We start from the raw sequence: 14590 nt of genomic DNA, 5'->3' as shown, positions 1-14590 counted from the left end.
GAGCAGACACCCAGGCCCTTTCCAGCTCTAATATTCCACTGTTCCAGGACTCTAAGACAGGGAAAATTTCTCCTTTCTCATTCCCAGCCCTTTGCCACCTCAGAGCAAGACACTCTGACAGGCAGCTTCCTCTAAGGGGCAGAGACCTTGGCGAGGGAAGTCATGTGCCCCAGTCCCCCAATTCTAAAACGCTGGAGACCTTTGGAGGGGGAAGGGGAGTGCAGGAGGAGGTGGAAGGGTAAGGTCAGGTAGGCCAAGAGCCACTAAGGGTCTTGCCTCATTCAGGACAGACATCCGGTTTCCTCTGGCCTCTGCCAGGATTCCGGGGGCTTACAAGAATGAGTCATGGGGGTGACTGGGGAGTTCCCAGATAACCAGTTCTGGAAGTTCTGGCACCTGGGATGGTGCCTATCAAAACTGGGGTAGGGGCAGGGAGACCCCAATGTCTCTCAGTCCCCTGGCCCCTCAGGAGGGGACCCAGGGAAACAGACTTGTGGGAGTCTGTGGGACAGAAAAGGGGGAAACTTTCTTCTTTGTTCTCTCTCAGAATTTGAGGGTCTGAAAGCAGATGGCCTGAGAATTCCAGAGGGTGAGGGGCAAAGGGGGCTGCCCCGGCATATCTGGTAGAGGAGAGAGGGAGAGTCTTGACGCCTGCCTCTTCTCTATCAGTCTGAGAAGACTCCAGCCTCCATGGCTTTTAAACTCAGACTTTGTTCAGCTGTTCTATTCAAACCTCCTGGGGCAATTCAGACCCGTGGGGTGAGGGCCTAGGGGGGCAGAGGGTTTGCGGGGGACAATACGTCAAAGAGGGATCAGAGAGATTCCATAATTTCACAAAACTTTCGCAAACGTTTTGTTCCAACCCCCTGTATTGTCCTGGACACCAAATTTGCATAAAGCCTGGGAAGTTATTACTAAGCCCTAGTCTCAGCACCAGGTAATTTCCTCTCAGGCCTCCATGAGGGTATAAAGGCCCTCCTGAGCTAGTCCCAGACAGAGACCAGAGCCTGCTGCCCAGAACCCCCGGACCCAACAGCTGAGTCTGCTGCCTAGACACCCATGAAGCCAATTGGTGAGTAGCCGGCCCAGGATCGGGGAGCTGCTGGCCCTGGGCATGGGAGGGCTGCAGAGGCAGAGGGGCTGGAATAGGCACGAGGGTCTCCCAGTGCCCCAGAGAGCAGCCTGGGTGGGATGGACAAGTACGTCCCCTAAACTCCCATCTGCTCCCAGCCCTGCTGCTGCTGCTCTGGCCCAGTGCACTCTGGACGGTGCGAGAAGCCGCCCCCCTGGGCCCTGTCAGCTCTCTGCCCCAGAACTTCCTGCTCAAGTGCTTCGAGCAAATGAGAAAGATCCAGGCCGATGGAACCGGGCTGCAGGAGAGGCTGGTGAGTGAGAGGGGTGGGGTGGGGAGCCAAGCAGGGGGACACAGGTGCTATAGGAAGAGACATGGGAGAAAGACAAGCCTGGTGGGGAGAGCCGTAGGGTGAGGGAATAGGGGTAAGAGCCATGGGAGGGGAAGAGAGACAAGAGATATGGGCAAGACCTCAGAGGAGATACGTCAAAGAGGGGCATGGGAGGGGAAGACACAGGGGAAAATGGAGACAATTAGGAGTCAGGGATTTGGATGACTGGGAAGGGACTTGGGGAAGAGAAGTTCTCGTGGGGACAGTGATGGGTAGGTGCTGGGAGAACAGGGCAAGAGAGGGCTGAGAAGTCTGGCAGGATCTGGAGGGAAGAGAAGACTCAGACAGGAGAGGAGGATTGAGGAGGGAGGAGCAGCCTGGTTTGGGGAGGGCCCCCCACTCAGTATCTTTCCCATCCCCAGTGTGCCACCTACAAGCTGTGCCACCCTGAGGAGTTGGTGCTGCTCGGGCATGTTTTAGGCATCCCCCAGGCGCCCCTAGGCAGCTGCTCCAGCCAAGCCCTGCAGCTGGTGAGTGTGTGGAGGGAGAGGCAGGAGGAGGAGGGGGGAGAGCAGATTCCAAGCTGGGCCCCCTACCCCCTATCTGAGAGGAGTGTCCCCAGCTGGCCACCCACTAACTCCTACTCTGTTTCCCCAGACAGACTGCCTGAGTCAACTCCACCATGGCCTCTCCCTCTACCAGGGCCTCCTGCAGGCACTGGCAGGGATTTCCCCCGAGGTAGACCCCACTTTGGACATGCTGCGCCTGGATGTCACTGACTTTGCTACCAACGTCTGGCAGCAGGTGAACCTCCTCTGATAGCAGAGCTGGGAAAGGCAAGGAGTAGGGCCTAGTCGGAACGGATCCCCAAAGGTCCTGCCGGAGCCACTTGCACACAGGGTGGTGCATACCTGAACCTTCAGGATCCTGAAAGTTCTTCAGGATTGGGATGGGAGCATTCCTGAAGGCTTGTTCTTCTCCTTGGCTGGCCCTTCTCCATTTCCCCCTACTTGAGAGCAGAGGACAGATCACTGGACCTTGAAACAGAAGGCCCGGGTTCAAACCCTAGCTGCATTGCTCACCATGTGACCCCCCACAGCTTCCTCGTCTGCAATAACGCGCACTCAGCAGGGCCTGACTACTGACCTCATCTTTCTCCCCACAGATGGAAGATCTGGGGGTGGCCCCCGCAGTGCAGCCCACCCAGGACTCCATGCCAACGTTTACCTCTGCCTTCCAGCACCGTGCAGGGGCTGTCCTGGTTGCCTCCAACCTGCAGAGCTTCCTGGAGTTGGCGCACCGTGTGCTGCGCTACTTTGACCAGCCCTGAGCAGACCCTCCCTACCTGGTGTATTTATCACTATTTAATATTTATGTTTATTTAAACCTAATATTTAAAGAAAGGGAGGAGTGGTGAAGAGCCCAGACTTCTGGGTTGTCCTTCCCTCCATCTCTGAGTTCCATTCTCCTGCCTATAGCAGGGAGAAAGGCTCCTGTCCTCCTGTCCCCTGGATCGGGAGGTAGCTAGGTAAATACCAAGTATTTATTCCTATGGCTGCTCTCTTGCCCGCCTGAATGGTGGGCACTGACAGGAGCCACAGTGAAGCCCATGCCCCAAGGGTACCCATCCGGGAGCCCTTGGGGGCATCAGGAGGTCTCCCATGTGGGAGATAAGCCACCCCTGTTTAATATTTAAACAGCAGTGTTCCCCAACTGGGTCCTTGTATTCCTGGCTCTGGTCTAACTTGGCTTGCATTTCACCAGGCCTGCCGGGTCCTGTCTCCCTTGTGTGCCCCTCCCCCACAAACACTGAGACCCCGACCAGCAGGCAGCAAGAGCTGGGAGGCTCGACTCTGGGGTCCCATGAATTTGCTGAAAAACTTTTATTTGTTGTGTGTTTCTTAAAGATTTGGGAGTCCTGTTTTGACTCCTGGCATGGGGAGCTCAGGCATTGCCGGCATTCCCTGCGTTTTTCTGGATGTACTATACAGATACCCACAAGATCATGACGCCTGCCCCGGCCCCCAGGGGGCCAGGATGCTGAGTCCTTTTAGGGCCAAGCAGACGACTGTGCACTTGCCTTTCTGGGCTGGGATTGGGAATGTGGGAGGGAAAAGATGAGGGCTCAATGTGGAGAATAAAAGGGAATCATCTCAACTGTTTACCCTCTACTTCAGCCCTCACTTTCACTGTAGCCAAACTTGAGGATAATAAAGTGCTTGTCTCCAGTGCATGTCCTTCCTCCTTCTTGAGTCCAGCTGGTGCCTGGCCAGGGGATGGGGGGGTGGTGAATGATGGAGGCCGGAAGGAGGGGGAGAGAAGGTGCTGGGAGAGTCCATATTCACTTGAGCATGTACTCTGTGCAGTCACTAGGCTAAGTGCTAGGACCCACCCTGCCCTCATGGTGCCGCAGTCTGGTGGGGATGACAGATCAGACTGGTCCCCAATGCTGGGAGAGGAGAGCGCTAGGGGAGCGGGCAGCCCCACCCGGCCTCCATCCCTTGCCTCCAAAGGCCAGATGATGTCAGGCTGGGCCTGAGCAAGGGGTGTTTCACATTGGGCTGGTCAGTTTACTGTCTTCCATGAACATCATTAGCTCATTCACCCTCACAACTGCCCACAAAGACATAATTAGGAAGTGCCATTTACAGATTAGGAAGCCGAGTTCAAGATGAAAACTTAGGTCAGAACTCAAATTCTGGACTCTGCACTTCCCTCTCATCAGACTGCCTTTGATCTGATCTCATCCCAGCTTCCCATTCTCCTGCTTGTCTCAGCCTCACAGGCTGAAAAGTGACCTAAGCTCACCCCTGAGGAGGGTGGGATATGGGGAAATGTGGAGATGCAAGAGGCCAGTGTCCAGCTCAGGTACCAAGCAAATCTCTGTGTGCCCTCCAGCCAAAACTCACGTCTGGTTCCAGACTGCCCCACCAGACCCAGACAGGTTCTACCACCCTCCCAAACCTCCAGCCTTGGCTGCTTAGTCACTTTCTTTCCATAAGGATCCTTAGAAAGAGGGTCTGGCTGAACAGGGCTGGAATTCCCTGCTGCACGGCTCAGGGTCTTCCATTTCTGAATGGTCCTGAAGAAATCGCTAGGGGCTTGGAGAAATATGGAGCAGGCAAGGAAGGGTTAAATGGAATTCCTGCCCCTCATCCTCCTGTGCAAAGAAGAGACTGAACTCTGGGCTAGCAGACTCTGGGTGGGGTTGGGCGGGAGCCATGGGAGCGCAGGACACCCTTCCCCTACACTAGTGGGGCTGGCGGCCAAAACCCTTCCTCCCCAGGGTAAGTCTGATGGGAGGCAGGGGGTGGACCAGGCCAGCACTTAACATCACCCAAAGCAGATCTGGGGCGGGGCAGCTGCTCTCATCCCCCTGTCCCTTCCACTAGAGAGGGAACAAATAGAGCAACCTGAGCCCAGCCCTCCTTGGTACCTCTTGGCACCTCTCCTCTTCCTCCTCCTTAGAAAGAGGGTCTGGCTCTTCCTCCCTCTTCCTCAGCTAAAGGATTAAGCCTCTCCCCAGGGGAAGACATTGTTCCAGTCTCCAGTCAGGCCCAGGAGGGGCCACTTATAGCCACAAAGGATTCCACAGTGTTCTTTATTTACAAGTGAGCTGACAGGAGGTGAACTTCCCCCCATTTATTAAAAAAACACACACACATACACACACACACACACACAATGCATTTACACTATTCTTCAGAGGTAAATTGAGCCTTGGACTGGGAAGAGGAGAGTACAGAAGGTGACTGCCTTGGGGCTAAGGAACCAGGCTGCTCACTCTCTTCAGGTACTGGCAGAGGGGAGAGGAAATTATGAAAGAAAGAAACTGGGAGATGTCTTAGAAGTCAGAAGTCAGAGAAGCAGGAGAAGGATCTGGAAACTGACAAAGAGCTCTTACATCATGTGGATATGAGCAATGATGCCTTATCTTTCCCCCCTGCTCCCCTCTGAGGTGCCTGGGGCTGGGAGGCCCTCCCCAGTGATCCCTGTGGCCACCCCAAGCCCCTCAGAGTGCAGCAATGGCTTTGGCAGCCACCTGGCGGCCCAGGGGCAGGCTGAGGTCTGTGATGGCCAGGACCACCTTGAGGCTGGACATGGCTGACACCTTCACCAGTTCCGACACCTGCCACAGACAGACAGACAGACAGATGGAGCTGTTTAGTGGGGCCATCTCACATAAGTGTGATGTCCAGGAGGAAAGGAGCCTCCCCTGATTTCTCTGAGGCTGGCCCCTGAACCCCAAACTCCGCTGAGTGCCGCTGACCCCTCTGATCTAGCTGGCGGGGGCGAGGTGCTCACCGTGGTGAAGGGCATGAACTGCAGGATGCTGCCGTGGCTGCCCTGCTCCAGACAGTCCACACACTCCTCCATGAACCACTGCACAAACTGAGTGTGGGGGCCAGCAGTCCGCGACCCCAGGATGGAGGAAATGAGCAGGAACAGATTGGCTGTTGAGAAAGAGGGACAGTAGGATGAGAAGAATCCCATGAGAAGGATTTGGAACAATTAGACCCCAGGGGAAGGTGGGAGTGAAATGGAAAAAGAAAAAAGTGCCAAGAATGCCCCCCAAATGGGGATATCAAGAGGAAGCGTAAAAGGAAAATTCTTTGGGGAGATAGGAGAGCTGGCAACCGAAGAGATGGTGGGAAGAGGTGGGGCAGAGGGAGGCAAAGAGGCACCAGGAGGGCCCCTCCCAGCTGACGAGGTCACCCACCTCCCTGGGGAGGCACTCACCCAGGACTCTGTTCAGAGGGTCTCTCATGTTGACTGTGTGGAGCTGGGAGGCCGAGAGGGAACCATTCATGGACCGGTCAGCTGTGGAATCAAAGCAGAGGAAGCCCTGAGGCAGGGAGCCCTCACCCACAGTCCTCCATCACCCCCAAGCGTCCACCAATCAGGTGGGGCAAATGGTGCCTGGGAATCCCAGAGAAGAGCCTTAGCTCAAGAGTCATGAAGGGGCCAGAATGTAGAGATCGCATGGAGGAAACATGGAGATGAGCCACACCTGTGAGCGCCACTAGGCACCAGGTGCAAGCCCAGCGGCCTCCCAAGGAGCAAAGCACTTCCTCCACCCAGAAGCTCCATTCTACACACAAAGAAAGTGAGACTCAGATAAACTAAGCAATTAGTTAAATGCCACATGGTTATAGATGGCAGTTAGTCCCTTTATTCCCAAAAGGACGCAGGAGAAATTTCTGGAAACAAAAAAAAATAAATACTTCAAAAACAGCCCTTAGCAGAGAGAGCTATGCAGGACGTCTTGGGGTGGGAGGAGAGGAAAGTGCGAAGGTAAGGACATATGACATCTAGGGAAGTCCAGAGTCAGGGAGGGGACTCTTCAGGCAAGAAGAGGGGGCAGTAACTTCAGGTCCCAGCCCAGCCCTCAGGGCATGTGCAGGGCACAGGAAGGTCAGAGCTGGTGAGTCAATGGCACAGACTGTGCCTGAGGCCATGAACTCACTGGTGTATGTGTGGGGCATCCTTTTGTGGAATGGGATGGGATGGGATCTCTCAGGGATATAGAACTATCTCTTCCTCAAGATAGGAAACAATACAGCCCCTCAGGGGACAGAATGAGACCAACCCCCGCCACACCCTCTCCACCCAGTCAGCAAAGATGCCTATGGTTGGGGCACAGAGCAACACAACTTTCTTAGGGAGAAGTAAGTTCCCAGAAAAGGACACAGCCAGCCCAGTCCCTGTCAACATGCTCACCAGGACTGGAAAGGATGTTGGCATCCTCCTCGTTGGAGCTCAGCAATCGCATCAGCTTGGATGGCTGTATGTCATCCAGAGGGAAGAGGCTGATGTAATCCTGAGAGGAGCGAGAGTCACTATTGCCATTCCTGAGTCCCCAAATTCCCAGTCACCGAGGAATAGGATCAGAGCTAGGATCTGAGAGGGGAAGTGTCAACTCCCTACTGCCACTAACCAGCACTTCCAGCAGGGTCACTTTCCCTGAGTCTCAGTCCCCTCTTCACACCCTCCCCAATCTCTAGTAAGGAACCACAAAGAGCAATGTGCTCTCCTCTTACAAGACCTGTGCACTCAAAGGGCAGTCTGGGGCCCTTACTCAGACTTGCCTATGCAACTCCCCTGTCGAGACCCTTGACCAACCAAGTCCTAAGCCCCAAGGGCAGGGACCATGTCAATCTCCTTTGGCCTAATAAGGTACCTCTGACCAGTAAATGCTCAGCAAAAAGCATTTGCTGAGCAAGGATCTCTACCTCAATGTCTTCACGGTGTCTCTTCTTTTGGCGGGAGGATGCCTGTCCTTTGTGGGAGGAGTAGGAACTCAGGGCACACCATACAGCTAGCCTGCCAACGGGGTCCAAGGAAAGGAGGGTATATGAGAGGGGCCCACAAGGGGGTTCCTATGCCCACGCTGATGAGACCCAACTGACAGGGTTGTCCTACAATCTTGGGGTGATACCAGGCGAGGCGTGCTGGCCTCTATGGGACACATACTGGGCGCCCTGGGGTGGAAGAGCAGGGCAGGCCCTGAAGAGAATCCTACTTGGCAAGAGCAGTGCCAGGGGGGTCCATGAGGCTGTGCCACTTGGAGGAGTCAGTGAGCAGGCCAGGGAGGATGTGGCCCAGCAGGACTAGAGTCACTTGCTGCATATCCAGGCAGAAAATAGAGTAGAGCAGCTCCACCGCCCGCAGCGTGTGCTCCTTCCGTGTCTCTTTCAACAGCTCCTGGATGGACAGATTGGGGGGACGGGGGTGCTGGAGCCCCAAACTCAGGGTCTCGACATCCACACCATTCCAGGCCTCGTTCTCTGGGAAGATGCACAGACTAAGCACAGCTCCTTTACTTTGGGCTGCCTCTGGTCAGACCCGAGGAGGCAATTCCCCTGAAGAGGGAGCTACTGGGGAACAAGTGAGATCTTTCTGAGATTTTTCTCAGTTTTCTGAGGTATCTTCTCACAGCTCTGAGCAGCTTCCCAGCTCTCAGTGGGCTCTCAGAGACGCCTGGCTGATCAGGGCAATGGGAAGCGAGGGGACAGCACTGGGTTTGGTCCCGACAGGTATTTTCTCAGGATCTCTCCTGGGTTTGAGGATGCCTGCTCCCCAGCCATCTGTCAGGCCACACCCCAAGTACCTTTATCAGGTTGTTGCAGAACCAGTAGACGCCTCCCATGTGCAGAAGGGTGTCAAAGATGTGGATGGAGCGGCTGTCCACCCACCCCTTCTCCAGCACCTTGGCAAATATGTCTGTCAGCACCTCCTTAATGGGTCGCTTGGGAGGCAGCAGGTTCCAGTAGGGCATCGTGTCCACGCCCGTGGAAGGGAACTTGATCTGTGTGGCTGTCTGCTGCAGAACGTCAGCACACATGTGCTCCAAGATCGAGCTCATTATCACCACCCTGCAGGAGGGAAGGGGACCCAAGCTTCAGGTGGACAACATGCCAACGGGAGGAGGGGAAGGAAAGGTCCAAGCCAGACTTTCCCTGAGACATGGGTTACGGAAAAATTTCCTGGGGAAGTAATCTCATTCTATGTCAGAAGAGGGGACAAAAGGAAGTTGCAAACTCCCAGGAGACTGGACTCCACCAGGGCCAGGACCAGCTCCTGGCACAACTTCCACCTGCTTTGCATAAAGCCTATTAAAAGGGACAAAGGCAGGGGGGTGGCTTTCCTCCCCCAGATCACCTCAGCAAGTCACTCTTATTTTCTCTCTGGTTCTTCCTCCCTCTTTCCATTTCCCATGTCCCAAGCCTGGGGCCCTGCCAAGCCTCTGGCATAAACAAATACAATCACTTCCCCCTGGACTGAGTCCTTCGGGGGAGTTCCCTTCAGCCTTGGCCTCCTCCCAAAATAAACTGTTACTTCCAGTAGAGAAGCCCAAGAGTTGCCCCGCAGGACTCTTCCCAGCCCTTGGTAACTGGGCAAACATAAGAAATGTAGATCCAGGAATTTTCCCATGAAAAGATCTTCCTTCACCTATGAATAAAGACCTGGATCTGAGTGCTAACCATTTCTGGAATGCTGGGTTGCTCTGGGGAAGTTGCTAAGTTTTCCAGAACTACTTTTCTCACCTGCACGATGGAATTATAGAATTTCCACTATTCCTCACCCAGATGGGGCTTAGGGAACTTAGAATGGATTATGTCAGAGCAAATTCTCCATTACTTATGGGGGGAGGGTAAGGAGATAAAGGAAAAAAGAAAGAAGCTGGGGGAAAACAGGTGATGTAATTTTACAGACTCTCCTCAAACTTCATTTCAGTCAAATATTTCACCTTTTCCTGTGTAAGACATCCTCTACAGCTATCGTGTGAATCGTCACTTACAGCTTACTGGTTTGGTGAATGAAGCAATGAACTCAACACAGCTACAGTTGACGTGGAGATCCTGTATGCCCCTAAAGAGCCACGGGAGGGACAGATCATGGACACACAAAAGACAGCTGGGACGGGAGGGAGGTGGGAGGAGAAGAGGCCTGTCATAGGTCCCAACAGAACTCTAACTAGGATAATTGCTTTGTTTCTCTGGGAAGCTAGCTCTCCAGAACGTGAGCTCTCTGAAGGAAGGAGTCATAAGTTTGGGGCCTGTATGCCTGGCACACAGCAGGTTTTGGCACAGAAACACACAATGAATGTTTGCTGAGTTAGTGGTGAATGTGTGAATAAGAAAGGGAGTGAATAAGGGAGTCAGTGAGCAAGCAAGAAGCATGCTCGGGAAGGTGAGAGAAGGATGTTGGTTATTGGTGTTACTGACTTCTCAGGAGAGATGTGTGGAGTCCAGGGAGTGAGGGGATGGGTTACTGACCTCTCGTTGTAGAACTGTAGAGTGTTTTCACTATACAGTGGACCTGCCAGCTGGCGGATCATCTGCAGTGACTTCTCACGCTCATCCAGCCCCAGCATCCGGACGTGGGCCACAAGCCAAGCCACAGCACACACCGCCAGACTGCAAACCTTTCCCTTGATATTATCTGTGATTTTCTGGGTAAGGGGAAAAACGGTAACTGGGGCTAAATTGCCCCTTCCAAGGCCATTACTTTCCCTGGCCTCTGTGGGCAGCTAAGAGCAGCGGAGGGGCCCTGGGCCACACTCTCCACCACAAGTTTGAATTTCTCAGTTACCTATGGGTGTGAGGGAGAGGCTAAGACTACAATTACAGGGAGGATCAAGGGTCTCCTTGTTCTTACAAAACATAACGAGCTATCAAAGCCAGGCTCTGGTCTCAGTGAAGAGAGAAGGCTGTTGGAGAGGTGGAGCTGAGAAGGCAGCTACCTGGATGGACTCGAAGGCCAGTACTCCGTTTTCCCAGGCATTGAGGATTTCCAAAATGGCCGCCGAGATGCTGAGACAGACCTCGTGCCACTTCATGTGCCTACAGGGTAGGGAGGAGGTAGGAGAAAGATTACCACAGGGCAGCTTGGAAAGGGCTCAGAAGAGAGGATGTTGCCCGACCACTGCCCCTGAAATGGGTACCCAGGCCACTGACACTAGCTTCATCTCTGAAGAGTTGTTGAGCAGAGCCACCAGAGACTCCACCTTGGTGGAGTCTGGTCGGAAACAAGGGTGGTCAGGGTTCAGGACCTTGCCCTCCTCAGGCATGCAGGTCTGCATCCAGGTCTCAAAGAAGGGCACCTCCACCCCTGAGCTTGCATCGGACAGAATCACCTGGAAAAGGGGGAAGGGAGAGGTAGCAACTGATGGGGGGGGGGCTCAGCCTTGGCCTCCCACTGCTCCTCAACTTTACCTGCACGCTGCATTTCTCTTCCCCGCCTGATGGGGACAAACTGGTCTAGAGGAGGAAGATAGTGGCTCTGCTGCCACCTAGTGGTCAATGTGAGTGTGGCGCTGAGGATTCTAGCTATGAACAAGGGACATCCATTTACTTCTGCTCAAGGTGGGAAATCTGATTTCTAAGGGCAGCAGGCCAACTAGCTTGGGAGACTCATGAGGGCCGGTGGGGGGTAGGTGAGAGAGTTGTTTCCTGGTTGCTTCCTTCCCCTTTACCTCCTCTTCGGTGCCCCCGACCTTGCCTGCAGTCCTCTCACTCACCTCTGAGCCATACGTCTGGGCCACATGGCACAGCATGAGGAAGGAGATGTCAAAGAGCAAGGCACGAACGGAGGCTGCCTTGGCTATGGGAAGGATAAGAAAAATGCTGACCCCTCAGCCTCAGGCAAGGGACCCCAAATCCTTGTTAGGTTAGTTGGGGTCCAGGAATCACATCAAGGAAGGTCAGGGACCAAGTGGCTCCTTCAAAGTGCTAAGACTCAGGATCCTTTTCTTGGGACTCAACTGGAACATCATCCCTTCCTTAGAATCAAAAGACTCCTGATATCCTCCTCTCCCATACACAAACAAATCTTAAAGGGGCAGGAGGGACAGAGACAAATGGATGAATACTTTTCTCAGCATTCCCCTCTTTCAAAGTTTCCCCAAAGCTTCAGTCAGTCATCACTCAAGGGAGGAAACAACTCAGCCTCCTCAGTATGAGCAAAAGAGTCCTCCCCCCTCCCAATCCCCCTCCACGCTCCTCCTTCAGTACCACAGGGGTCTAGGGGTACACAGAGATGACTTACTGCTTTCACCGCTGCCGTGAGTAGTGAATTCATTCAAACTGTGGAAGGAATGGAGACAAGTCACATCAAGAGAGACTGGGGACTACACACTCTCAGAAGCAGTCACCAGCACCTCATTTACAAGTTAAATTTAAAATGAACACCACTGCTACAAAAAGAGTTATTCAATCTATTTTTAAAAACGTTTGATTCCCGGTGCCTGCCCATGCAAAAAACAAAAACAAAACAAAAAAACATCCAAGGGCTAGAGAATGGCTCACCAAATGAAACAAAATTCTGTACATCAAATTCCACATCAGTAGATTGGAAGGGGGAACTATGGTGTATACATACAATGGACTACTGAGTGGTCACAAAAAGGAATGAAGTCGTGATAACATGCAACTAGATGAATGAACCTTAAGAGTTGTATGCTGAATGAAATGTCAGGAACAAAAAGACAAATATTATCATGCCTCAATCATATAGACTAACCATAATATAAAAATTCGGTGAACTAAAGTCAAGAGCAGGGTTATCAGGTTGGGCTTATTGTAAAGGGCCCTAGATTGTAAGCTCTTACAACAGTCACATATATTCAGGAGGTATAGCTGTTAATTCTAAATTCTGAGTACTGAGCTATTTGTATTTAATATGGTCTTTTCCAGAAACTTCGGGTATTTATGTGATATCTGAAACTCAAGAGTTAGAGCTCTAAAGCTATGAAAGTCAGCACTAACCCATATAAAAAACTGTTTAAAAAGTTGAAAAATTGATCAGACATTGAGTAGAGACATTAATGAAGCTGAAGCTGATCTGGATAGGACTAAGGTATATCAGACAACAGGGTAAAGGATGATATCATCCATGTTTTAAAACTTCAACTTCTGTGTGAGACTAAAAGGAGAGATGCTTATTTGGTGCAAAATTTATATTTTGGGTAGCATATTTCCTAATTCAACTTGTATGGTTAGTTTAGTTAACACCATTAAGTACATGGAATCTTGAATAGGACATGAGATTGGTCTCATTGGTTTGTCCAAGTTAGTGTGATGCCCCGATAAAATCCAGAGAGAATTGGACAATGAATAAAGTAGTATTTGCAAAGTCCCCTTGGGGTAATGGCGAGAAAGGGGGAAATTTCAACTTCCCCATTTGGAGAATTCCTGACATTCTCGCAAGCAGTGGGGATAACCAAATCAATAGGCCAAGCCCTCGATCTTGGGGGTCGCCCCCATGAAATATTCCTGTAAAAGATAGGCTAAGTTTACTTAAAATTATGCCTAACAGTCACCCCCAGAGAATCTCTTCTGTTGCTCAGATGTGGCCTATCTCTCTAAGCTGACATGGCACATAAACTCACTGCCTTCCCTTCTATGTGGGACATGACTCCCAGGGGTGTAAACCTGGCAACTTGGGACAGAAATCCCAGGATGAGACAGGACCCAGCATCAAGGGACTGAGAAAACCTTCTTGACCAAAAGGAGGAAGAGAGAAGTGAGATAAAATAAAATGTTAGTGGCTGAGAGATTTCAAACCGAGTTAAGAGGTTATCCTTAATGCATTATATAGATACCCCTTTTTAGTTTATGGTATATTAGGGTGGCTGGAGGGAAGTACCTGAACTGTAGAGCTGTGTTTCAATAGCCTTGTTTCTTGAAGATGATTGTATAATGATAGAACTTTCTCAATGTGACTGTGTGATTGTGAAACCTTCTGTCTGATGCTCCTTTTAACTGGGGTATGGACAGATGAGTAAAAAATATGGATAAAAAATAAGCAAATAATAGGGAGAACCAAGGTTAAAATAAATTGGGTAGATGGAAATACTAGTGGTCAATGAGAGGGAGGAGTGAGGTGTAAGGTATGTATGAGTTTTTTCTTTCCTTACTTCTTTTTCTGGAGTGATACAAATGTTCAAAAAAAATTATCATGGCAATGAATACACAACAGTGTGATGATACTGTGAGCCACTGATTGTATACCATGTATGGAATGTTTGCATGTTAAGAATGTTTGTGTGTCTGTATGTTGTTTTGTTAATAAAAATATTTTTTAAAAAGTCCATGTCAACCAAAAAAAGGCAACAAAATCATTCTTGTTAACCCTAAAGAACACCTAGGGTTCTAACTGAGACTACAAAAGTTTCACATACCAAGTTTACTTTCCTGAAACCTATAACTTCCAGAGGGTTCCTAGGCCAGATAACTCCTAAAACCCAGAAAGGCCAGCCTCTCCAAGATTATCAGTTAATTCCATTTCCCTACTCTATATTGTTGACATCCTTTTTTAACATGAAAAAGTTAGAATGGGCATAGCCAAAAGATCCCTATAGATTGTGAGTAGGATGAAAGGAGGAGAAGTTAGAACAGAGAAGATAGGATTTAACAAACGAGTATGACTGCTGAGTCACTATAATATTTCTTTGAGCTTTCTATGCCTGCTGGTCAACACCCTGGGCCCTAATGGGCATCTCCACTTCACCCTCAGCCGAAGAAAACAGAGCACTTCAAGTCAAGAGAACCAGCACTTCCTCTAAGGTCTTTAGCTGAGATGCTCTGCTTTGTCCTATGGTCTCTGGGTGGGACCCAGACCTGAGTGCTGTGCCCGAGCCTTATCCCCTTTATCCTGCTATCTCCTCCCTTCAGACAAGGCCT

At 51.4% G+C, this 14590-nt stretch overlaps 2 protein-coding genes and 1 non-coding gene across 8 annotated transcripts in view; 1 reads left to right on the top strand and 2 right to left on the bottom strand.

Moving 5' to 3' along the window:
* The window catches only part of MED24 (mediator complex subunit 24), a 35701-nt gene that overhangs the window by 5137 nt on the left and 15974 nt on the right, over positions 1-14590 (bottom strand). For 3 of the 5 annotated variants that reach the window (XM_077164494.1, XM_077164493.1, XM_077164495.1), the window contains exons 16-27: positions 11955-11992; positions 11428-11510; positions 10865-11043; positions 10651-10750; positions 10184-10359; positions 8515-8779; positions 7927-8108; positions 7637-7727; positions 7125-7224; positions 6144-6224; positions 5709-5857; positions 1580-5532 (exon numbers count right to left, since the gene is read on the bottom strand). In XM_077164494.1, coding sequence (XP_077020609.1) covers positions 5416-5532; positions 5709-5857; positions 6144-6224; positions 7125-7224; positions 7637-7727; positions 7927-8108; positions 8515-8779; positions 10184-10359; positions 10651-10750; positions 10865-11043; positions 11428-11510; positions 11955-11992 — 1561 coding nt within the window. In that variant the 3' untranslated portion in view covers positions 1580-5415. Of the gene's footprint in view, positions 1-1579; positions 5533-5708; positions 5858-6143; positions 6225-7124; positions 7225-7636; positions 7728-7926; positions 8109-8514; positions 8780-10183; positions 10360-10650; positions 10751-10864; positions 11044-11427; positions 11511-11954; positions 11993-14590 lie in introns of those variants that run through there. The other 2 variants (XR_013177552.1, XM_077164496.1) reach the window with 2 other exon arrangements.
* CSF3 (colony stimulating factor 3) lies at positions 905-3714 on the top strand. Of its 2 annotated transcripts, XM_077164498.1 has the most exons (5): positions 905-1072; positions 1231-1385; positions 1826-1933; positions 2061-2207; positions 2569-3714. In XM_077164498.1, exons 1-5 carry the CDS (start codon positions 1060-1062, stop codon positions 2731-2733), a joined length of 588 nt encoding a protein of 195 aa, XP_077020613.1. In that variant the 5' UTR covers positions 905-1059; the 3' UTR covers positions 2734-3714. The 2 variants fall into 2 exon arrangements, with proteins under 2 accessions (XP_077020613.1, XP_077020612.1); XM_077164497.1 differs by lacking the exon at positions 1826-1933.
* LOC143689311 (small nucleolar RNA SNORD124) lies at positions 11595-11698 on the bottom strand. Its single transcript, XR_013178753.1, has one exon. It is a non-coding gene; the product is annotated as a small nucleolar RNA SNORD124 (small nucleolar RNA).

Source organism: Tamandua tetradactyla, chromosome 6 (assembly GCF_023851605.1).
Source record: "Tamandua tetradactyla isolate mTamTet1 chromosome 6, mTamTet1.pri, whole genome shotgun sequence".
Classification (NCBI taxonomy): domain Eukaryota; kingdom Metazoa; phylum Chordata; class Mammalia; order Pilosa; family Myrmecophagidae; genus Tamandua; species Tamandua tetradactyla.
This window is presented reverse-complemented; position numbering and strand designations above follow the sequence as displayed.

Excerpts from the sequence above, each read along its gene's own strand:
- CSF3 (XM_077164498.1), top strand. Across the intron at positions 1,386-1,825 it reads CCGGGCTGCAGGAGAGGCTG|TGTGCCACCTACAAGCTGTG; the intron begins GTGAGTGAGAGG and ends TCCCATCCCCAG. Across the intron at positions 1,934-2,060 it reads CCAGCCAAGCCCTGCAGCTG|ACAGACTGCCTGAGTCAACT; the intron begins GTGAGTGTGTGG and ends CTGTTTCCCCAG.